Source organism: Pituophis catenifer, unplaced genomic scaffold (assembly GCF_029215685.1).
Source record: "Pituophis catenifer annectens isolate HBS135680 unplaced genomic scaffold, rPitCat1.0.hap2 SCAF_2, whole genome shotgun sequence".
Taxonomy (NCBI): Eukaryota; Metazoa; Chordata; class Lepidosauria; order Squamata; family Colubridae; genus Pituophis; species Pituophis catenifer.
In genome coordinates this window covers 296,752,747-296,776,206 of record NW_027256882.1, presented here as the reverse complement: position 1 = coordinate 296,776,206, position 23,460 = coordinate 296,752,747, and the positions used below count along the sequence as shown (strand labels likewise).

Here is a 23,460-nt window from a genome sequence, read left to right as displayed (position 1 = left end):
AATGAGGACCCGGATTGTGGGGGCAATAAGCTGACTTTGTATAAAATAGAACACCGCTTAAGGGGCCCCGAAAGCCTTACTAAGCAGGTAAATACAAAAGTATGAAGGCTATTGCTTTACGCATCGTAAGCCGCCCTGAGTCTCCGGAGAAGGGTGGCATATAAATCGAACCAATAAATAAATAAAATAAATATGATGCAGGGGTTGCTCCCGACTTTCCCTCTTCCCAATTCCCCGTCCCCCTCCCCTTAGTGCCCACTGCAACGGCCCCTCTGCACAAACACACACACACACACACACACACACACACACACACACACACACACACACACGTTCTCAGGGAGCACAGGAAAGCAGCGCTGAGGCTGCTGATACTCACAAGTGGAACTTCTCCTCCCAAACGGGATTCAGGTTCCCAAAAATGGTCTTGGTCCTTTTCTTTGTTTTGCCCACCTGGACGGTCACGTAGGGGTCGCTGGAGCCGGTCTTGTCCTTGGCTTGCAGGCCTTGGGCACAGACCACTGGGGGAGGGGGATGGAGGAAGAGGGGGGGTGAGGGGAAGCGCCCCGGAAGCAGAGCCGGCTCTGGGGGAGCTTCAGCAGGGCTGCCCCTCCCCTCTCCCACCCCCACGCAGGGCTCTGCTTCTCCCCCTCACCTGTGATGGTGATTTTGGCCAACCACTTGGAGGTCCCGTCCAGGACGCTCTGCTTCACCGCCTTGATCTGCTGCCCGTGGGTCACCTTGCTCTCGCCAAAAACGTCCCGGATCAGGTCGAAGATTTCTGGCTTGTTCCGCTCCCGGATCTTCATCCGGTCCTTCATGGCCATGATGATGTTCTGGGTCCGGTCCTCCGCCCCATGCTTGGAGCACTTCTCGGCTGCTCCTGCGGAGGGGAAGGGAGGGGTCAGGAGGCAGGAAGAGGGGCCGGCAAAGCCCCCAGAGGGACCCCCCCTGGTTTCCTGGGCTGCGGGAGAGGGGAGCGAGTCTTCGGGTACAATGGCAATGGGGGACCAGGATTGTTGTCTTCGCTAAGCACAGTGGTTGTAAAATGCGGTATCACATGACTGCATCACTGAGGATCGGCAACCCTAATCCTAAAATCCTTAGGGACATGACAGCTGCCTTCCAGTATCTCAGGGGCTGCCCCAAAGGAGGGGGGGGAAGGGTCAACCTGTCCTCCAAAGCCCCTGAGGGCAGGACAAGAAGCAACGGATGGAAACTAATCAAGGAGAGAAGCAACCTGGAACTAAGGAGAAACTTCCTGACAGTGAGGACAATTTATTGATTTGATTTGATTTATATGCTGTTCTATCTCCATAGGACTCAGGGCGGCTCACAACAATAAAATATCCGAATAAAAGCATGTTAAAATACATGTTAACCCCCCCAGTCCAGGCTGAACAGCCATGTCTTTAAGTCGCGGCGGAAGGTGGAAGGAGTGGAATGGCTTCCCTTCAGAAGCTGTGGGTGCTCCATCCATCACTGGAGGTTTTTAAGAAGAGACTGGACAGCCACCTGTCTGAAATGGGGTAGGCGGTAGGGTCTCCTGCTTGAGCAAGGGGGTTGGACTAGAAGACCTGCAAGCTCCCTTCCAGCTTTATTCTGATTGACTGAATCCTAGCAGTCCAAGCTGCCGTCACAACCTGAGGACTGCATGGGTCATTGAAAGAAGCCTCAGGCAGGAATGTGGAAGGGGGGCATCTGGGTGCCGCAGAGGCTTGGAAGGGATGCAGGGCAGAAGGGCAGCCCAATGAGGGCCGCAGGTGAGTGCTGGGAAGCAGAGATGAGCCTGCAAGGGCCACGGACAGGTTGTGGATAGGTGTGCATCATGGAGCATGAGGGCCGTGCTGATGGGCTGAGCAGCCTTCTCTGCAGAGGAGCTGGGCTGCAGCTCTCTTAATTCCTGGCCATCAGGGAACTGCAGCCCAGCCATCGGAAGGAGATCCCTGGCTGTAGCAAGAGGGAACCCGAGGATTCCCCATCAGGCGCTCGGGGGCCTCAGGAGGCCAGCTGCCCCCCCCTCCTTTGGCCCAGCTGAGCCTCATCGGACCAAGCCAAGCCCCTCATCCCCTGCCAGGATCTGAAGTGGCAACCTTCAGCTCCCCGACCCCTTCCTCCTCCTGCCCTGGCCTCTTGCATTTTTCAGCCCTGCTTTCTTGTGTGTGCAATGGGTGTGTGTGTGTGTGTGTGTGAATGGGGGGTGGGGGTGGGAGTAGCCTGTGGGGCTCCAGCTCGGTTTCCCTGTCACCAAATGTCAGGGAGGTTCTGCCCTTAGGCAAAGGCCAGCTTCAAACGGAGAAGCCTCCGTCCCGTGGCTCTCAAGGGAAGCCGAGTCCCTCTCTGGTTCTTGCCCCTGAGGCTGGGGCAGGTGGGGAAGGGGAGGGGGGCAGATTGTAGCCACGCCTGTGATCCCCCAAAAGGAAATTTGGCAGCCAACCAGCTGAAGTCTAGTCATGTTAAGATTTCAAGGTTTAATAAATAAAATAACGGCCGCAAACGGCTGCATTTCAAACTGATTATAGAGCTTTGCTTTGCTTTGCTTTCTGAAAATTTTTACGACTAGTCGGGCTCCATTTAGGGTGGTTTTAAAAGTGGGAAGGACCAGTTTTCCATCTGAAGAAGCCCCCACAAGCCGACCAGGGAGAGGCGACTGGTGCAGGGAGCCATCTCACGAAAGGGAAGGGCCCTCCTGGGTCCTGCCTGGGCAGCTCATGGGCGGCCAGCCCTGGAGAAGAGTCCAGGTGTCTCCCCCCGCCCCCCCCCCCCCGGGAAGGGGCCCCCTGCAGGAGGGAAGGGAAGCCCCGCAGGCCCTTCAGAAAGTTTGCCTCTCCCCCGTATGGAGGCATGGAGGACATCTGTTGGGTGGGAGGGTGAGGCCTGCATATGATTTGTTCTTGGAACCGAAAATAGGCTTTGGGATTTAAAATAAAACCCATCTTCCCTGGTGCTGCGCAAACATTTCTTGACAGAGGGACTCTGATGAAACTGGCACTCGTCAAGGCTGCGCTTTAATCATCGCTTCGACCCTCGGCACCCAGGCTGCCGAAAAAGGAAGGCGGCCCCCTCCCCTCCCACGGAGGGCCCCGAGCTGGCCTTCCCGCCTTGGCACAGGCCCCTCCTGCGCCCACCTGGCTCAGAAACCCCCCTCCTCTCTCAGGGAGCCCCACAAGCTTCACTGCTGCCACGGCTTGGCCTCCTTCCAAAGGGGCGCAGGCTGAATAGAGCAACAATGAGGGGGGGGGGGTGTCCCAGAGCTTCCGTGGCAGGGAGGGGCTTGGGACCCCAATCTCCCTGGGCTTAGTTCAACCCGTTCAGCCCCACCCGCCCCGCATGCCCCTCTCCCCATGAAGGCCCTTCCGAAGGGACAGGGCAGGCCAAGAGCCATGAAGAGGAGTCGGGGAGCGTGAGCAGAACCCCAAGACTTCCGATTCCCCCTGGTCGGCAGGAGAGCTACTTGATTCCATCTTTGCTCATGCTCTCCTCTTAAACTCTCAGCCCAGATCCCGGACTGAGAAAGGGGGTCTACCCAGAAGCCACCTGATCCCCCATCTGCCTCTGTGGAGCAGGGAATCTCTCCGCACTGGGGAAGGATCCTGTGCGGATAAAGGGGCAGACCCTGACCCTCCCCCGGGCCCCCTTTCGGCCATGACCTGTCCTTCCTTAGAAACGCCTCCAGCAGAGAGGGCAAGCTGAAGGGGATGGCACCCTGGAGGGTTTGGGGGTCTTTGTTTGGACACAAAAATAGTCCTTCCTGGTCCTTTGCCACCCCCTTCCCCCCCTTGCGGCTTAGAGAGCCCCCCCCAGGGGCCTCAGCCTCCCCCCCCACTCACTCTGCAGGCAGTCAGCGTTGAGCAGGTCTTGGCACTTCTCGTGGCACTTGACCCCACATTCTGTGCAGCGCATCCCTTGGCGGGCGATGCCCCACAGGAGCCCCTCGCACTCGTAGCAGTAGGTGGGGGGTTGTGGCAGTCCACACCTCAAACTTATGGGGCGTGGTGCAGGAGATGGGGTAGATTAAGGCTTGGAGGGTCTTCTTGTACACGTGGGATTTCTGAAACAAAAAAAAGAAAGAAACCCCTTTTTTTCACGGAGAGATCCCCTCCCCCCAACCCCAGAGATGTGAGATGGCTGTACCTGGTGCAGACCCCAGCCCTCTCTTGGCAAAATACTGGGAGGTTTCTGCAGAGAGCAGCCCAGGGAGGACAGGAAACCCCCCCACCCACCCCATGCCACTGCTCTTGCCAAGCCCAGCCAGGGCCTAGTCTGACCCCCCCCTTTGACTCCTTCCCTTCCCCCCTCCCCCGTGGCCCCCCAGCCCCAGGAGCAGGGCCTTCCCAAAGGGGGGCCAGGAATGGGCTCACATCTTCTAGCAAACGTCTCTCCTGAGCACTGCACTCCACATAAACAAAGACCCCCAACATAGCCGCCCCCACGCCCCCCATTCTTCCCCTAACCACTTGCTGTGGGGGCAGCCCCAGTGGCTTTTGTGCTCTGCTCAGGGAGGGAGGGGGGGTTATGCACCTCAGGGGCGGCCTCAGAGGATTTCCTCCTGCTCCCCCCGGGGCCTGGCCCAGCTGCTGTCCGGCCTTACCAGCTCTTCGTCCTTGAGGGACGTCCGGGTGGCCATGGCCGAAGTGATGCCCGCCTTCCGCGACTGCACCAGCGACTGGAAGAGGAAGCAATTATTGGGAGCTTCAGAGAGCTGTGCGGAGGGGGGGGCTGCTGAGCCCTCCTGCCCTGCCTGCCCCACCCTCTCAGCCACCATCACCGGTCTTTCCTTCTTCCCCCCAAAGGCCCAGGAGAAGGTCTCATGGACAGATCCCCTTCTGGGTGCCTTCCCCAGCTATCCTACCCGGGAGGGGTCTCTAGCTAGGAAGGAGAAGGGAGGGTCCCCTCTCCCGGAGCCCTTGGCTGGTCATCTGCAGGCAGAGACCCTCAATGCCTGGAGGGCCCCAGCAGCCCCCCAACCAGGCCCTCCCCCCCGCCAGGGCAAGTCAGTCCAGGCCAGATCCAGCTGGCCTGGAGCCAAACATTCAGCAGGCCTGGAGCCCCGAGGCCCCTGGGGGCCAGTCCCGCATGGATGGGCCAGGAAGCGGAGGGTCAGAAGCAGGTGAAGGGAGCTGGGAGTCGCTCTCCGCTTACTTACCATGGCCTGCAGGAAGGAAGCGCCGGCGTCCAAGAGAAGCAGAACACGTTAATGCCACCTTGACTGTCCTCGTCTACCGGATCCAAACCGGGGGGGGGGAAGGGGCCCTCAGCAAGCCCCAGGACCACCCCCGGGGCCTGCAGCCACTCCAGCCACCCCACTCCTATCCTAGCCCCGTAGGAGGGTGGGCAGAGGCTTTCCACCTCCTATCTGCTTTCCCATAGCTGGAAATTCCCCCCCCCTTTTTAACTCTGTCACCTGGAAGCACAGAGGGAAGCCTTCCCCCCAAAATACACCCCAAGGGCCCCCTCCCATTTTCCTGCCCTGGGGCTGTTTCCAGCCAATCACCTCTTCTCCCAGTCCTCCCCCCCACTTTCATTGGGAGGAGAGGCTGCAGTTGGGGGGGGGGAGGTACTCTCAAGACCCCACAACTAGATGGATCACAGTCCCCATTTTGTGGGACCCTCTCTTTGCTGCTCGAGAGTAGGATGTGTGAAGGCCTCTCTGCCCCCCCCCCCACCTGCACTCTGGGAAGACCCTGCAGCCTCTGCCCAGAGGCCCAAAGCAAAGGGGCGCCCCATAATGTCACCGAGGGGGTCCTCTCACCAGATCACTGACGAGGGGAAGGGGCTTCTTCTGGCGTAGGTCAGGCATGCTGTCGATGCCGTACAGGCCGCCCACTGGCCTAGAAGCAACAAGGGGGGAGGCGTTAGGGTGGGCAAGGAGGGCATGGCGGAAGCCCAGCCAGGCGCTCCCTGGCCACAAAGAGAACGGGGTGAAGGCGGGAAGCCCCCTGGCCGAGGCAAGAGGGGCTGGGGACGTGGCGAGAGCCTTTGTGGGTCTGGATACAGAAAGAGCCTCCCGCCTGGGACTCTCAAAGGCCCCTCAACGTCCTACTCCCATCGCCCCCCCCCCTTTGTTAAACCAGGGGCTTCTCTCCGCTTTTCCCAGGAGAGCAACGGGAACTGCCCAGATTTACCAGGGAGTAAAATGGTGGCATCTTAGAAGATCCCCTCAAAGATCCCCCCCTAATCGTGGGACCCCCAAGGACCCTGAAGCGGGCCTTCTTTGCCCTCTGCTCAAAGTCAACCCCCCCCACCCCCATGGGCGGCTTTACTGCTCTCCTTTGTGCTGATGCCAGCTCAGGGCTCCTGCAGCCTGTGGGGAAGGCTGGGCCGGAATCCCTCTGTAAAATCAGAGTCAACCCCCCCACCCCCCATTGCCCTTCCCCTGTATGCTCTGCTCTGGAACAGTCTCAGTCCAGGTTGAGGCTGCTGTGTCATCCCCCTCCCCCCCCCCTCATTTGTGCACCCCCCCCCCCAACAGTTGTGCACAAGCAGCAGCAGCGAATTCAAATGTTGCAGATCAAAGCCATCTGGCTCTATTCAAGTATATTCACACACGGAAAATCAAACAGCCTGTAAAGGGGGGCTTCTCCGCTTTTCCCCTGGCAGGCCCCCACCTCCCCTGGCAGGCTGGAAAGAAGGGGAGGGGGAGAGCTCGGCTTCAAAAGCTTTCAAGGCCTGGGATCAGGAGCAGCCTGGGAGGGAGGGGGGGGAGGGGAGGGGAGGGGGGGAGGGAGGGAGGGAGGGAGGGAGGAAGGAAGGAAGGAAGGAAGGAAAGATGCGCCCATGGAAAGACCAGCTCTGATGGCAGAAAGTACTCAGGCTGGCTCATGGCAAGCTGTCCCCTCCCCTCTCCCGATTGAGGGAGGGGCACGGCTGGCATTCCGTGCCCTTAGCCAAAGCGCACAGAGGCGAAATCCTTTCCTTTGGGCCGCCACCTTTTCCATCCTGACTTCCAAGGATGGGGTGGGGTTATTCTCCTGCAGCAGAGAAGCCTCTTGGTCAGAATAATGCAATTTTTGAAAGAGTTAAACGTTTTGATTCAAAAAACTGTTGGCTCCTCCTGATTTCTGGTTCCCGCAGATTAACATGGCTTTCCTGGTACCAAGAAGCGGGAGGGGGGAGGGGAGAGAGCTGCGGCCCCAGGGAAGGTGGTGCTCAGGTGCCAGGACCCCAAGGGGGCAGAGAAACACCCTGGAACAGCCTCCATTGGGGGCCGTCTGGTTGGCTGAACCCTGGAAGCCAAACTCGCCTCCTGCCCTGGGGAATCGGGGCGCCCCATGAGGTGCAGCCCCATCTGGGTCACGGGTGGGGGGAGCAAGCAAGTACTGCAGGGGCCCCAGAGGCTACTCACCCTCCTTTGAACCACGGAGACTTGGAGGGCTCGCCATCGTCCGGACTCTTCGATGATGGGAAAGAGAGAAAAGGACAGAATTATTTCCCAGCCAGCAAGCAGAAGGGAGGCAGCCACGGAGGAGGTCCATGCATAAGAACAGAGGCAGGCGCTCCATGGTCAGCGGTCCACAGCAGGGATGGGGGTGGGGTGGGGCTGATGGGAGGCACCGGTGTGGACACGAGGGAAGGAAACAGAGCAACCTAGGGGGAAAAAGGGGAGGGGAAACTTTCTTCTACGATCTCAGCCTGCCAAGTGCAAACCTTTCGCCCAGGTTGGTAAGACTGATGTGGGGACACCACATACATCCACTGAAGCCCCCTCTTTGCAAAGCCCCCAGGGCCCTTGGGGGACAGGCCAGAATCGCCGCTCCAACTGGTCTCTTGCACCCGCAGCCACTGCGGCACCTGCATCTTCCGGGGGCACTGGCAGAGGCACAGGTGAGCCCGAGGCCTCACCCAAGATGGTGGAACCAGGGAGTCCAGTCCTGGGCAGACCTGCCAAGACCCTGAGCTCCGGGGGCTTTGCATGGCAGTCACTGGCCGGGTGATTCACCCTCCAGAGCAGCCCGGGACACCCACGAGAGCTCCTCTGCATGACCACGGGCACAGCCTGCCCTCTCCTGGCAGGGAATTCCTCCCGAGGGAGACCTTCCAAGCATGGGAGCAGCCGCCCCTGCAGCTCACAGCTGGCTGCAGGCAGGGCTGAGAGGAGGGGAAGGAGTCTCTGGCCCCTACAGAAGAGGGCATGAAGGAGGTCTCCTCCTCTTCCTCCCCCAGACCAAGAGAAGGTGCGAGGGGGGGGCCTGCTGGTGCACCAGACAGAGCAATTCCCTTCACTGGGGTGTCCAACCGTGGCAACTTTAAAGACTTGTGGACTTCAGCTCCCAGAATTCCCCAGGCGGCATAGCTGGCCTGTCTCTTCTGCTGCCTCTGTGGAACAGCAAGGCGGAGAGTGTGGCTGTGGCTGGCTGGGGAATTCTGGGAGTTGAATTCTTAAAGTTGCCAAGGCTGGGCACCCCTGCCCCACGCAGCGTCCAAGCAGCGTCTGTCTCCAAAGCAAAGGAATTATTGCTGCGGCTGCTAAAGAGAAGCTGGTTGGGAAGCCCTCAGAAAGAGGGACAGTCAGCCCCCCACCCCCAACCCTGAGTGTGACCCGCCACACCCACACAGCCGGCTCACGGTGGCTCCAGAAATAACGGCTGCTTGTTCCCTACTTTAAGATTTTGCACAACCGTCTCCACTGGCTCTTCCCCAGAGGCAGCAAAAGGGACAAGCCAGCTAGCAACAAAAATCAGGTTTCTCCTCCCTTGGGTGGAGAGGCGCGCTCCCTACCACCCCAATCATTGGACCCCCACCCCAATTTGGCCTCCGGCACTCTAGTCCACCACTGGCTGCAGTTCTGCTTGGCTTTCTGCTGGACGTAACCTGAGCTCCTGCCAGCATCTCTGTCCCAGAGAGCAAACAGTCTTCATGGCTTCCTTGCACTTGGTGTGACCTGCGATAATCCAACTTGCAGTCAATTACCCCAGCCTTCCTCCTCTGCAGAACACGGATCCTGCTGGTTTGGCAGCCCCCACCCCTCTCACGAAGGGCCGCCTTCCAGATATCGTTCTGCCCCTTTTATGTCCAGCAGGAAAAAGATTCCAGGAAAAGAGGAGGATTTCTGGCTTATTGCTTTGAAGCGTTTCAGCTGCCAACAAAAAGGCCATCCTTTGATCGAGGAGCTGCCCCCCCCCACCCGCCAAAAACAGGAATGAAAAAGACCCTCCGGGGATGGCTCTCCCCCATTCATAGCCAAGGCCAAAACATTTGTGCCAGAATTTCTGAGTTTGGCTGGCACTGCCCGCTGCACAAACCCCGGCGTGCCTTTAGAAAGAAAGGAAGAATAGAGGCAGCATAAGCTGAAGAGCGGCTGCTCTTTTTTCTCCGTTTCCAGCTGCTCCTTTGTGGCTCTACTGGCAGATGAACTGGAATGTTCTCCCCGACTTATCTGCCCCCCAACAAATGTGGGTGTCTCCTGCAACTCTCGTCTCCTGGGGAAAATGGGCTCGGGGCCCCAAGGAGCACCAAGTCTTACACCAACTCCTGGCTGCAGAGAGAACCAAGCAGGATCTCTTACAGACCGGAGCTTTGGGGCATCAGCTGCCTTTGCAAACAAAGGGGGGCAGCCCTGGGGAGCACTGGGGTTCCTTTGTGCCCACCGATTTTTCTGATGCTAGAAAGTGAGGAATCTACCCCCCGCACCTGGGGCAGGGGGTTCATACGGTCCTCTTTTCCCAGCCTTTAAAGGAAACGGTGTTTGCTCATTGCCAGAGAGCATGGCAAAGAAACCACTTCTCTTCTCCCAGGCTGGTGATGTTTATATTTCTTTCTTTATATCTTTAAATAAGGAGCAATGGGCGGTCATTCCAGCAGAATCCTTCCAGAGGAAGGGGCAGAGAAGCGGGCCAGAAGGGAATCCCCACCTCTGCAGGGCCCTGAAGCCCACCTGGCTCCCCCCCCCACCAGCCTTCCTGTGTCATGCAGCTCCCTCGTCCTCCTTGGGAACTGGGCTGGGTGTATGCGTGTGCGCGTGTCACCCAGGGATCTCGGTGGGGAATCGGCTCTTGGCTCCTCCGACAGGCCAAGGCACCCCGCGGTCTCTGTCCGGATGAGCCATGCCCCAGAAGCTGGCACATGCCAACCCTCCCCAAACACATCAAGCCTCAGCCAAAGCAACTCAAGGGGACATGCAAGAACGACACACACCGGAGTCAGTCAGAAACACACAAAGGAGAGTCAATAACCTGAAGTTCTCCTCTACTTCTTTCTGCAAAGGGGGAAAAAGCAGAGAGGAAAGGAGAGGAAACATGGTTAGTGGAACACGTCTCGGTTACGGACAAAGCCTGGCCAGCGGAGCAGACTTGCACAGCCATGTTGACCCCAACCCACAATCCCCCTCTGGGCGGGGAGGACCAGCTGCTGGAGAGGCAGCGGCCAGGGAGGCCGAGATGTGCTGGGTCCATGTTTTCAGTGCAGGCTCTCTTGGCCTTTCAGGGCAGCCATCGCTTAGCCTTGCTCGGCTTTGCCCTAGCGAGCACAAAACAGCTTTACCGCTTGATACGGAGAAGCCGGACCGGATCCTAAACGTGTGAGAAAGCCACCCAAGCCATCCCGTTCAACTCCTGACACTGGACCGGGGATCCCACGCAAGTCTCCCCCTGGATCCCATCCGTAACCGCGGGGTGGAGAAAGCCCTGAGCGAGGCTGAAGGAGGGGGGCTTATCGCAGTAGGGAAGTCTCCAGGGAGGCAGTGGCTGGGGGAGGGGGAAATATGGCAACCTTACGACTGGTGGACTTCAACTCCCAGAATTCATGAGCCAGCATGGAGTTGAAGTCCACTGGGCATAAAGTTGCTATAGTTGCCCATCCCTGGTTTAGGGTCGGATACCGTAACTAACAGAAAGTCCAAATCATTATGTTATGCCTAAAATCACCCCACCCCACCCCACCCCAGCATTCTGGAAGGGTCTGAAATTGACGTCAATGGGTCGCGGTCTGATGGCAGGTGATGAGTTGTGAAGAGATGTTCCCCGGGGGCCTCCTCTTCCTCTGGCGGCTCTTCCGTGTGTGCAGCTCAAAGCCCATTTTCACAAACTGACTGATTTGATTTTGGTGCCACTTGGCTCCAGACTGGCTCTGGGGGGAGGGGGGCTGCATCATAGAATAAAAAACCCGAAACAGACATCCAAGTTAGATGCTTTAAGAGGAAACTCCAGCAAACCGTAACAAATCCATGCCAAACTCTGGTTTTACCTGCAGAGATCCTGGCCTTTGAACAAAAGAAGAAACAAACCTTTTGCCAAAGGGCCTATTTGAAGGCCCGTCCAAAATGGGGATGTTTGGCTGAATATCTGTGGAGATTCTCAGTCTGGCCCAAAGGTGCTTTCTTTCAAAAGGCACCTGGACTTCCTAGGCTTTTTCTCCAAGACGTTTTGCTTCTCATCCGCGAAGCTTCTTCGGTTCTGACTGAATGCCGGGGAATGGAAGGATGACCGCAAAGAATATAAACCCTTCCGTTCCCCACCATTCAGTCAGAACTGAAAGCCATGAGCAACAAAATGTCTTTGTGGGGAGGAGGAAACAGCCAAGCTCAGGGAGCACCAAGGACCTCAGGGGGCGCTTGGCCTGCAACAAGCCAAAGAGGCAACATGATTCATCCAAGGAAGACAAAGCAGCTGATAGTCGAAACGAGTCTGACGCTCACACAAAGCGGCAACAGAAGAGAAACCCGGCCAGCGGGGCAACTTCTCAGCAAACATCTGAAGGCTCCAACTCCACCACCGTGGGAGAGCAATGGAGCTCTAGGCATTGAGGGGGGGAGATCTGTGGTGCTTTGGGCCTGCCTCTTCCCTCCACCTGTACCTGCTCTTCACAGGCTAACTCCTCCCCTCCCCCACCCCAATGCAGTTTCCCAACTTTGAGGGGGGGGGGAGAGTTTGGGTTCCAGGTGTCTCATGGTGGAGCTGCCATCATTCTCAGCCAGCAACTCAAACCCAACATCTCCAAAGGCACCGGAAACAGACCTGACTCAGAAGACACGGAAAGAATCGGTGGAGGAATCAGTCCTGCCCTCCACAGGGACGAGGCGAAAAACATGCTGTGCCAACCAGACATGCGAGCCCCGGTTTCCCTGCCATTCCGAGTCAGTCTTCAGCACGTGGGGAAGCGAGGAAGGCAGCCGGAAGCTCTCCAGGACCAGGCAGGGGCCCAGCGTGTCCGAGGCTTCCGACGTGGCCCAGGGAGAGCGAGTGGCTGCTGTTTACCTATCAGCCACCCTGAGCAAGAGACCAGCAGCTCTTTGCTCCTGTGGGGTTTTCGCAGCGATAACATCTGCCTACCTCAAGAGAGATCGGGTGGGACCAGGCTTCTCTCTTTCAAAATGGGAGGTGGATGGATGGATGACATGTTGCTCATCTCCCAGCCAAGGGACAACGAGGGAAGCATGTGCTTCTAACAGGAATCTCAGCTGCTATGGCTTCCCCCCCTCCCCGGTCCAATGAATCCCCCCCCTCCCCATGGTCGCCTTTACACGAACCTCTGAGTCTGGCAGGTATTTTAAGGTCCCTGGGTTTAGGCTGCAACACTTCCCTGTTTCCCTTGGCTCCGTGCTGGGCACAGCACCAAGAGCGGAGTTCCTGACCTCTCTCTGCCAATGGCAGCACCCCACGGCCTCTGGGGCCTGCAGTGAACCTCCTGGGTCCAGCACAGCCTTTCCCTGAAAAGTAAAGTGGGAACCAAACCGGAGCGGGGTGGGGGGGGGTGGGGGTTTGGCAGCCAGAGACTCCCTTGTTCATTAGGGAAATAGGCAACTGGGAGGGGGGGGGGCACCTGGGACAACCACATCCTTCTCCCTTTCAAGATGGCCAAGGAAGGCGTCCATGGCAGGAAGCCGGGCCAAACGGGCTCCAGGGCAGGGGCTGCACCAGCCCAGGGAAGGGACGAGGCAGACGCAGCTCCTCCCGGCCCCTTCCCCATCACTGGTGGCTCTTTCTAGGCCAAGCCTCCTTCCACCTCTCCGTCCACACCCTTCCTCCTGGCCAAAGCAGCAGAAAGGCTGCAATCCACGTCTCAAGCACCCCCTTCATCCCTTGGTTGCCAGCTGCTAGGCTTTGGGGGGGACCCTTCTCCCTCCAGCCCCCTCGGGGAACCTCTGGTCTTGAGGCCCAAGCCATGTCAGGTTGGTCTGGGGCAGAAGCATGCTTTGTCTGGGCCCTCAAGGGACACACGGTAGCTGGGAGAGGAAAGAAGGTTATTAATCAAAGGTGTTCGTGGAGACGAGCATTTCAGGCACCCCAAAGGGGTTTTCCCAACCAGCCACCTGCCGCTCCCCTTGCCAAAAGTGGGCCCTCTGATGGGGCTGCACAGGCTCTTTCTCACCCGCCATGGGCTGGCCCAGAGCCAGAGAAGAGGGCCAGCAGCTCCTTCAGAGAGGCCGCTCTGGGCTTTGGCATTTGTCTTAAAAGTTGCCTTGGTGCTTGTGGGCAACTCTTCAGCTCCCGCTTACCACCCTGGCCACTACGGAGCAGGAGGAGGAAAGCATTTGGGAAGGAGGGGTCTCAAAGGGGGCCCTGTACCTGCAGGCGTCTCCTCGGCCGAAGTCCAGCTCGGCTCCTGGGCCAGCTCCTTCAAGCACCTCCGGCGCATTTGCCTTTTCTCCCTCAGGACATTTTTGAAGTTGTTGATGCATTTGTTCAAGTAAATGGTCTCTGCACACACCTTCTCCAGGCTCAGGGGTCTCTGCCCAGGAAGGTCCGCCGGTTGGGGAGGCTCAGTGGGGAAGGGCTGATCCACACAACTCCCAGAGTCCACAGGGGCCACCGCAGGAAGGGCAGGGGCCTCCTTGGCAGAGGGGGAGGCGCTCGGGAGGGACTTCTGTGGGGAGCTCGCACTGTCGCTGCTCACAGCCGTGTTGGCTTGGCTGTTCGAAGACAGGCTCGGCGGGCTCTCGGCCACGGTCTCCAGGCTGATGTGCGCCTCTGACACCGGCTCACTTGCCACAGGGAAGCCGTGGTCACCTCCGAGGACGACCTCCGAGTCAGCCGTCTCCAACTTGTGGAAGACCACCTGCAGGGCGGACCGGAAGTGGCTGAGTGCCTTCCCCAGCTTGTTGGTGTAGAACCTCATGTCCACCAGGTCGACGTTGCCCTGCGAATGCTGGAGGAAGAACTGGGAGTTCTCCAAGACATCCCGGAAGACGTGATCGGTGGGATCCTGCTCGTTCAAGTCAATCTCGATCATGTCCTTGAGCGTTTCGCTGCTGCCCATTAACTTGTGCACGGCAGCCTCACATCCTGGCAGGATCACGTCCTTGTGTGGTGCCTCCTTCTCCTCCTTCTCCAGGTTGACCTGCTCAGGACTAAGACCCTCACAGTCGGTCTCCTTCGCCCCTGGAATCAGCCCTCCTGCTTTGTCCACACCTGTGGGAGAGGGGAAGGAGGAGTCCTTGACCATGTTCTCAGCCTCTGAGCCGTGGTCCCTTCCTTTCTCCGGAGTGGCCTCCAAGCCCCTGAGAGTTAAGAGTTCCCCCAAAGGCCAGGGCTTCCCCATGTGGTTTTTTGAGACCTCCAGCAGCTTTTGGGGGGCTTCGGAGACGCAGGCGGAAGTGTGGTTTTTGTGCATAGTCTGCTCGTTGCTGCTGATGATCTGTACGACCCTCCCCACCTTTTCCTCAAGTTCAGAAATTAAACTGCTCTTCTTAGCTAAAGTGGACTTTTGTGGCAAGCCGGCCTTCTCGCCTACGCGGAGCAGGTGGTTCTCGCGGCGTTGCTTCTCGGGCTGAGCCTGGCAGGAGTCCTTCCGGAGCTGACCACCCCCATCCCTCCTCCCTCCTTCTCCCTGAGAGTTGGGGAAGTCCCAGGGCTGGGGTCTCAGGCCAGAGGACGGCAACACGCCCAGCTGCCCGCCAAGGCTCACTGCGCTGTGCTGCTCAGCAATGGTTATTCCTGCGTTCTGCAAGAGGATGGACTTCTGGAGGATGAAGTCTCGGTGCTCGGCCGTGGCGAGTTTCACAACAGCAGGGCGAGGCGCGAATGGGACCCCTGTGGACGCCCCCGATCTGTAAGCCTCCTTGATGTTCTTGCTGCGCTGGAGGCCATTGAAGCAATGATACTCGGACAGGAAGCGGCAGACAATTTCCTTTGTGTTCTCCCCCTCCTGCTCAGGGATGCCATAAAAGTACAACACCGGCTCCTTGGTGGGGGCCCCGACCAAGGTCCCTGGGCCTCTCAGCACGGTGGAGGTTTTGGTGGTGGTCCCGCCGCTGCTCTGCAGGCCCTCGATCTCACTCAAGACAGAGTCCACGCAGCTGGACACTTCGTCCACCGACCCCTTGATCAAGGTGAGGTGCTGCTGAAGTTCTGCAATCTCGGTCTGAATGCGGCTTATTCCTTGCAGCTCTTTCACAATGTAATCAATGACGTCAGCAGAGCGGTCTCTGTTCCTGGCAGGGCAGGCGGGCTTACTCAGAAGAGGCTCCTCCTCTGCAGCTACCCTACACCCTGTGCCAATGCCTGGCACTGCGAGGCTCTTGCCCGGCTCCCTAGGGTTCTCCATGACCAGGGACTGGGGCTCCCTCCTGCAGGAGGCCTTGGCACATCCGCCCTGGGATGGCCGGGCCTCCTCAGCCTCATCTTGACCTGCCTCCCTACATCCGCCGTTCTTCTCTGGGCTGGCAGGAAAGCCCACGCTGCGGGCCTTCCACTGGCAGGCAAAGGGGGCTGCTTCCATCTCCATGAAGGGGAGCAGGGCGTGCTGCTTCTGGCCCAGGGGGAGCTCCCGGGGTGTGGCTGGGAGGAGCTTCTTCATCTCCCCAAAAAACTGGCAAACCAGCTTCTGGGGCAGCTGCCCAGCCGGAAAGCGTCTCCGAGCAGCCAAATTTTCTGACACAGAGGCAATCCTCTCTTCTGCTAACGGGCATAATCCAAGGCCAGCCTGGTTCTCGCTCTCTCTTCCAGGAGGCTACAAAGCAGCCGAGGGCTGAGCCCCTCCCTGCCTGAACAGGCGGCACTCGTGGCCAGAGCTTCCCATGGCCCAGAACATGGCTGTCGAGAAAAGGGACAGAAACATGGGATGCTGGTCAGGGGAGAGAACACGCACACACAGACACACACAAAATAGCATTGGCCATAGAATCAACCAAACCGCATCTGCATCCATTAGACGAGTTGTGTTTTGGGAGCGTCCTGAAGCACAGAGGGCTCCTGCAGCCAATCCATGGTGGTGACCCTCCATGCATCGTCCTCCTTGGGCCACCTCTAAAGGAACTTTCTCTTTTTCCACTACCAAGGCCGGGGTTTGAGTTCCAACTCCAAGCACCAGTTCTGCTTATGTTTTTCCCTCCCAGATACCCTACTCTGAGCAGTAACAATTGGACGGTTCCTTCGGATGCTGCCCTTTCGCCTTCAAGGATGGTGGCCCCAGGAGGCCTTACCTGCACCTCAGGTCATCAGGGGAGCCCCCAGTTTCCCCAGGTGACAGGACTCCTCTTTATCCTTTCAGGGCACCTGCTAACCGACTGAGAGTAGGTTAAAAGGAAGCCACAAAGCCCCTTAATCCTCCTTGCTTGCCGAGTGAGATCCATGAAGGTCAGCCAAATGCATTCGCTCTCCTCCCCCTCCCTGCTTTTCTTCCCCACCTCAGATATGAAATGGAGCTCCTGAAGGAGGAGGATGCGGGGATGGGCCCAAGTGAGGACAGCACACAAGTCATTTCTGCCGTATCAACTCTGGCTGGCACAGAACCAGGCGAGTTCTGATCTGCATCTCCTGCACAGCCCTCACCAAATCCTGCACAACACACATAAATATACGTATGCAAATATAGATGGATATGGATAGATGTGTATATATATTCAGGTTGCTTTCCAAACAACACAGACTTTGTAAGTTCCAATTGGACAGGCTCAAAATGTTCAGGTTTCAAAGAGCTTTACATCTAAGGGCAACTTGGCTGTCAGGCTCTGGAGGGGCTTCAGGAGCAGGTCTCCCACAACGGGCATCGCAAAAGGGGCGAAGGTTTCCCAAGAACAAGATCCTTGACTGATGGGCTGATCGACAGGTCCAGTGTGCCTCTCCACCTCGATCACCAAAATAGCTCAAGGCAGCTGACATTGTTAGGGCTTACAACGCGACAACAAAAGGAAAGTGGCAGAAACAGTAATGCATGCAGCGCACTGGGGTATAAATAAGGTGTTCAAGATGTTGGTTGCCACCTTTAAAGCGCTCCATGGCATGGGACCTGGGTATCTACGAGACCGCCTTCTGCCACCGATAGCCTCCCATCGACCGGTACGCTCCCACAAAGAGGGGCTCCTCCGGGTGCCGTCAGCTAGACAATGCCGGCTGACGACCCCCAGGAGGAGAGCATTCTCTGTGGGGGTCCCCACCCTCTGGAATGAGCTGCCCCTGGAGATTCGTAGGATTACTGACCTGTGTACCTTTCGCCATGCCCTAAAAACATTATTATTCCAACAAGCAGGGCTGGCCTAAATAATAATAATATTTTTACTATTTTAATGGGTTGTTTTATTAGAATTTTTGGCCAATTGATTTAATTGTTTTAACTTGTTTTTAATTTTTCTATTGTCATGGTTTTATTTCTGGCTGTACACCGGCCTGAGTCCTTCGGGAGAAGGGCGGTATAAAATAAATAAATAAATAAGACACGAGTACCTATCATTATACAGCAGTATGCTACCAGGATGCACTCCTACGGCCATAAGAGGTGGAATCCCTTCGTCTAGGGCAGGGGTGTCAAACTGGCAGCCCGACGGCCGGATGAGTCACGCGCAGGCCACGCCCACCCCAGCTCAGCGAAAGGTAAAATGTTATGAAACGCCACATGAGAGTAACATGACATGGCGAGTTTGACACCCGTGATCTAGGGAAATCTTGTTTTATTTATGCCAATAATTTACACGGTCACCTATCTCACAACACCCAGTTATCGAGTAGCATCTCAAGACTAGAAACCCAATAATTGGGTAACCCACAAAGTCCAAAGTAAATGATCCCTTGTGGTTGTAAGGCCACAAAAGCAACAAGCAGGCCAGCCTAACTCCTAGGCAAAACCCAGGGCTTCTAGGACAGCAGGGCTTCTGAACAGGGTCAGGTATCCATGCCTCTGGGGGTGGGGGGGGGGCTGTTCCGCAGGGCAGGTTCCTGGTCCCACGGGTGACGATGGTTAACAGGTGTGTACACCCTCCTTGGTACACCTGTGGGGTGAGCAGGACCAGTGGGAGAAAGGCAGCTCCACAAACTTCCTAGCCCTGGTCCTGTTTTGTAGGTGGCAACTAACAACTCGACTTGTACCCAGAAGTCACTGCAGCACGTGGAACGGCAGCGTTACGTGGCTGCAGGGAGTGGTGCCAAGCACTGCCCACGCCGCTACGTTCGGGGCCAGCTGCAGCTTCTGACTGCTCCTCAAGGGCAGCCCCATGTACGGCACGTTACAGTACTCCAAAGGGAAGGTGACTAAGACGTGAGTCATCATGAGCAAGACAACGGCTGGCTTGCGCAACTGATGGGAGATGAACATCACCCAGTCAACAAAACAGACACTCCAGGCGTGAGTTTGGTCACTGCCTTCTGCGTTCACTTGAGCTCCTAAGCACTCTGGATTACAGGAAGAGGACACTAAATCGGTCAAGAGTAGTTGGCTGGTTTTCTCAAAGCAGCACCACACCCTAAAGAACCCCTCAGCTACCCGTCTGCTTCTTCAGAGAGATCTTCAGATCTTTGTTTAACCCTCATGCAGATATTTAGTTCCCAGAGAACAAATGACTCCTGGACAACAGTGGTGGTTCTCCTCCTATTTCTCCGACCGGTCGCAGTCGGTGTTGGCAGGGGGGCAGAGGTTGACCCCGAGGCGCCTTGGTTGTGGGGTGCCGCAGGGGTCAGTCCTCTCGCCCCTTCTGTTCAACATTTAAGTGAAGCCGCTGGGTGAGATCATCCGTGGCTTTGGGGTGGAGTTCCATCAGTACGCTGATGATACTCAGCTGTACATCTCCACCCCAGGCCACCCCAACGATGCCCTTGAAGTGATGTCCCGGTGCCTGGAGGCCATGCGGACCTGGATGGGGAGTAACAGGCTCCGACTCAACCCTTCCAAGACCGAGTGGCTGTAGCTTCCGGCGTCCCGATATAGCCAGCTGGTGCCATCGCTGGCTACTGGGGGTGAGTTATTGGCCCCCACGGAGAGGGCTTGCAACTTGGGTGTCCCCCTGGATGCACAGCTGTCTTTAGAAGAGCATATGACGGCCATGGCCAGGGGGGCTTTTTTATCAGGTTTGCCTGATTTGCCAGTTGCGTCCCTTTCTGGATCGGGACTCCTTACGTACAGTCACTCAGGCGGTCGTCACTTCCCGCCTGGACTACTGCAATGCTCTCTACATGGGGCTCCCCTTGAGGAGCACCCGGAGGCTCCAACTGGTGCAGAATGTGGCCGCGCGGGGGATTATGGGAGCGAGGGGGCGCTCCCATGTGACACCTCTCCTGCGTGAGCTGCATTGGCTTCCAGTGGTCTTCCGGGTGCGCTTCAAGGTGTTGGTCACCACCTTTAAAGCGCTCCATGGCATAGGACCTGGGTATTTGCGGGACCGCCTTCTGCCGCCGATAGCCTCCCACCGACCAGTGTGCTCCCACAGAGAGGGACTCCTCAGGGTGCCGTCAGCCAGGCAATGTCGGCTGGCGACCCCGAGGGGAAGGGCTTTCTCTGTGGCAGCTCCTGCCCTCTGGAACGATTTGCCCCCGGAAATACGAAGGATATCGGATCTCTGGGTTTTTCGCCATGCCCTAAAAACCTTTTTTTTCCATCAAGCAGGGCTGGCGTGAACCCCCCCCTTTTTTAGCCTTTTAAATTGTCAAATGGGTTTTAGTTTGAATGTTTTAAATTTTGGGCCACAGTTATATAATTCTTTTAAAAATTTTAAATTTTGTATTGGTATGTGTTTTAGTTCTGGCTGTGCACCACCCTGAGTCCGCTAGGAGAAGGGCGGGATATAAATTGAATAAAATAATAAATAATAAATAACAGTGAGAAACAGAGCCAAATGGGGCCAACTTAGTGACAAGAACAATCAATCAATCAAATCAATCAATCAGATCAGAGCTGGAAGGGACCTTGGAGGTCTTCAAGCAGGAGACCCTGTACCATTACAGACAAGTGACTGTCCAGTCTCTCTTCTTAAAATCACCCAGTGATGAAGCGCCCACAACTTCTGAAGGCGAGCTCCAAAGAACCTTTGGAGCTCTTCTCCCCAAATCTTCCTATCCATGTGAGAAACAGAAGGATACATAGATTTGCAAGGAACGCTTCTTCACTTGGGGGGCATCTCAACAGAATGAGGGGTTCTCCCAAATCTGTGATTGGCCAAAAGCAAAAGCAGCAGGATGGCACTCTCCCACCAGGCCACTTCGGGCCCAAATCTCAGCCTGCAACCAGACCAGAAAGCATCCAAAGAACCCTTCTCTTCCACGGACGTCTGGGGACTCAGCTGATCCCAGCCCAGCAACCAGGAAGCGCCGGCCTTTATCCCGACTGGCGGCTGCTCCACAAAGCCGTTTCTGGTCCACAGCAAGGCAGCAGCACAGGTGTGTCTCCAACTTTAGCAACTTTAAGACTTGTGGACTTCAACTCCCAGAATTCCCCAGCCAAAATTGAAGTCCACAAGTCTTAAAGCTGCCAAGGTTGGAGAGCCTTACTCAAGCAGACTTTTTCCTTCATGCATCGCCAGTGTGCCTCTGACCTCAGGACTTCACAGCTACCTGAGGAGGTGACAGAAAGGGACCCATGGAGAAGATTGTGGAGAGTTTCCGCCACACACATTTAGGCTGCTGTACATTCCCAAGACTTTGTTATCCATTTGCCACAAGTGCCACATTGCGGCCCCCGTGCAGTGAATTGGGGGGGGGGGGGCAGGCCTGCCATGTTTGTCTCTGAAACTGGTCCCCCCTGCATTCCCCTAAGGCCAGCTGGTCCCCCATCTCTAGTCCGCTGGATGTAGATGACCAGGCTGACCTGGAGGGAGGGGTCAAACATGTCATCAGTCTCGAGTCCCTTCGTGTCCATGGGAGATCTAAGTCCAGCCCACCTTGAATTCTGTCGATACTTATCTATCGCCAATTTGCTTTGAGCGTTAGTAGTTCAGATTCTTGTAGAGAGCTTTAGCATACAATAAACCTGTATTTACTTGAACTGCCTGGACTCCTGACTTCTTGCACTTGACCCTGAATCTTGGACCAGGTCTTGCTCAGAGTCACTTTTTTTGGGGAGCAGCAAAAAATAAAGCAAGAGGCTCAAGTGAGGCAAAGTCTTTCCACAATGGGGCACACGGCTTAGGAAGACCAGCTGCCGGGGTCTTCATTTAGGCCCTTCTCTCTTTCTGCTGCTGTCTGAATGCCCTGGGGCTCTGCTGGTCATTCCGCACCCTTCCTTTTTCTCTATCTCTAGCAGGGCTCCACTTCCTTGACCCAACCGGGCAGTGCCAGGGGCCAGGGTCCCACAGGGTGGCTGGGAGATGAGGAGGGGGCCAGGAAATATCAGGAATTAAGTAGAGCTAAGAGCTCATTTTCTGGTCAAGCCGTTATCCGTTTTCTTTTTTTGGCCCAAAAATACATTACAAATTGGCCAAAAACCATGGGAGTTTTGGGGAGCATTTGTGGGCTGCCTATGGCCTTCAAATGCAGCCCCCAGACCCAGCCCTGCCTCCTTGCCTTCCCAGCTGGGACTTTGCTGGAAATTCCCGTGTTGTGGAGGTTGTGTAGACGAGGGAGAATATAACAACCTTAGAGATGCAGACGATGCCTCATGTTTTATAGATAAGCTAGAAAGATCCTTCTCTATTAAGATGTCATTTATCTCAGAGTTCCACTGATGCCTTGGGATGGATCTTCTCTGGCGCCATTGGCCTTCCGAGTCCTTTTGCCCTCTTGAAGCAAAGGCTGCTCAGATTCCTCGCTCATCACAACCACACAATTTCCAGGAAGCTTTCCCTCCCAATCCATCTGAACCTCAGAAGGAACAATTATCTCGGTAGATGGAGAGGGATTCTTTTGAGCAGGTGGGGAGATAAATGCAATAAGGATGGATTTTAATTCCAAGGGAAGTTATATTTTTAAATGTCATCTTATTTTCACTCCTTCGCATTATTTTAAGCAAATCTATCTGCCCCGCAGCCATTTTCTTGGCAGGGTCAGCCTCTCTGAGCCATAAATTATTGCTGCCTGTGGAAAAAGGTAGATTTCATTTTTCACACTTTCGGAATTATTACTGAGAACTTATTTCATCTAGCTGGAATAATTTCAGAGCTTTGCTCTTCTTTGGAGTCAGCTGAAAATTTATTGTTTGAGAAACCGCTTGGCAGAAATCAGGGTGATTGGTCAAGATCTGTTTTTTTAACACATTTAGTGGACCAGGGAATGTGGTGGACAGCAACAAGGTCTCCCACGAGCTCCTAGTAAAAAGGTAATAAATGTGGTCTAGAATAATAGAGTTGGAAGGGATCTTGGAGGCCTTCTGACCTTTCCCCTTGCTCAAGGCAGGAGGCCTTATAGCATCCCAGTCAAATGGTTGTCCAGTCTCCTCTTGAAGGCCTCCAGTGATGGAGCACCCACAAATTCTGACGGCAAGCTGTTCCCCTGGTTAATTAACAGAATAACAGAGTTGGAAGGGACCTTGGAGGTCTTCTAATCCAACCCCCTGTTCAAGCAGGAGACCCTCTACCAGCGATGGCGAACCTTTTCGGCAGGAGCACACATGCACGCTCGTCTGGGCCACAACCCAGAAGAGAAGCTGCCCAGGGTGCATGCGCGCCCCCCAAACGAATTTCCAGTTTCCAGCGCGGACATGCACGCTGGCCAGTTAGTCCTCAGGGTTTCTGACACGCATGTGCGTGTGACGATCAGCTGGCCAGCGCACATGCTCATGCAGGAAAACGGAAGACCAGCTCTTCCAGTTTCCGGCACTGCTGCATGCACAAAGGCCAGCTGATTGTTGCGCGTGCATGCACGCCAGAAACCCGGAACAGGAACGGGCAATGCCGCGTGTGCCAGGGGACATGGCTCTGTGTGCCACTTTGGGCACACGTGCCATAGGTTCGCCATCCCAGCCCTATATCATTTCAAACAAGTGGCTGCCTAGTCTCTTCTTGAAAACCTCCAATGATGGAGCACCCACAATTTCTGAAGGCAAATCCTTCCTCTGGTTAATTGTTCTCACTGTCAGGCAGTTTCTCCTTAGTTCTAGTTTGCTTCTCTCCTTGATTAGTTTCCAGCCATTGCTAGATACTGTTTAAAAATGCCAGATACCATTTAGCGCCGCCATTAAAGAGATACAGAACCGGTTAGCCATTGGCACCCAACAAGAACATGTCAATAACTCTGCATGAAGCCAACAAGGAATACTGGAGGGGGTTTGGCAGGGCTCCATTTTGGGCTCCGTGTGACCAACAGATTGTTAAATGACTCCAATGAGGGGGCAGAAAATATGGTTAGCAAATTTGTGAAAGACACAATGATGGGGGAGGGTGGAAGCAGA

The 23,460-nt window shown here is 56.1% G+C and overlaps 1 protein-coding gene across 1 annotated transcript in view; it reads right to left on the bottom strand.

Annotated features, from left to right (window-relative positions):
* Positions 1 to 23,460, bottom strand: part of UNC13B (unc-13 homolog B) — a 146,854-nt gene that overhangs the window by 45,319 nt on the left and 78,075 nt on the right. Inside the window, 7 exon segments of the mRNA XM_070938998.1 lie at positions 380 to 521; positions 656 to 883; positions 3,831 to 3,957; positions 3,959 to 4,051; positions 4,592 to 4,666; positions 5,753 to 5,831; positions 7,346 to 7,392. Of these exon segments, the coding sequence (XP_070795099.1) occupies positions 380 to 521; positions 656 to 883; positions 3,831 to 3,957; positions 3,959 to 4,051; positions 4,592 to 4,666; positions 5,753 to 5,831; positions 7,346 to 7,392 (791 nt within the window).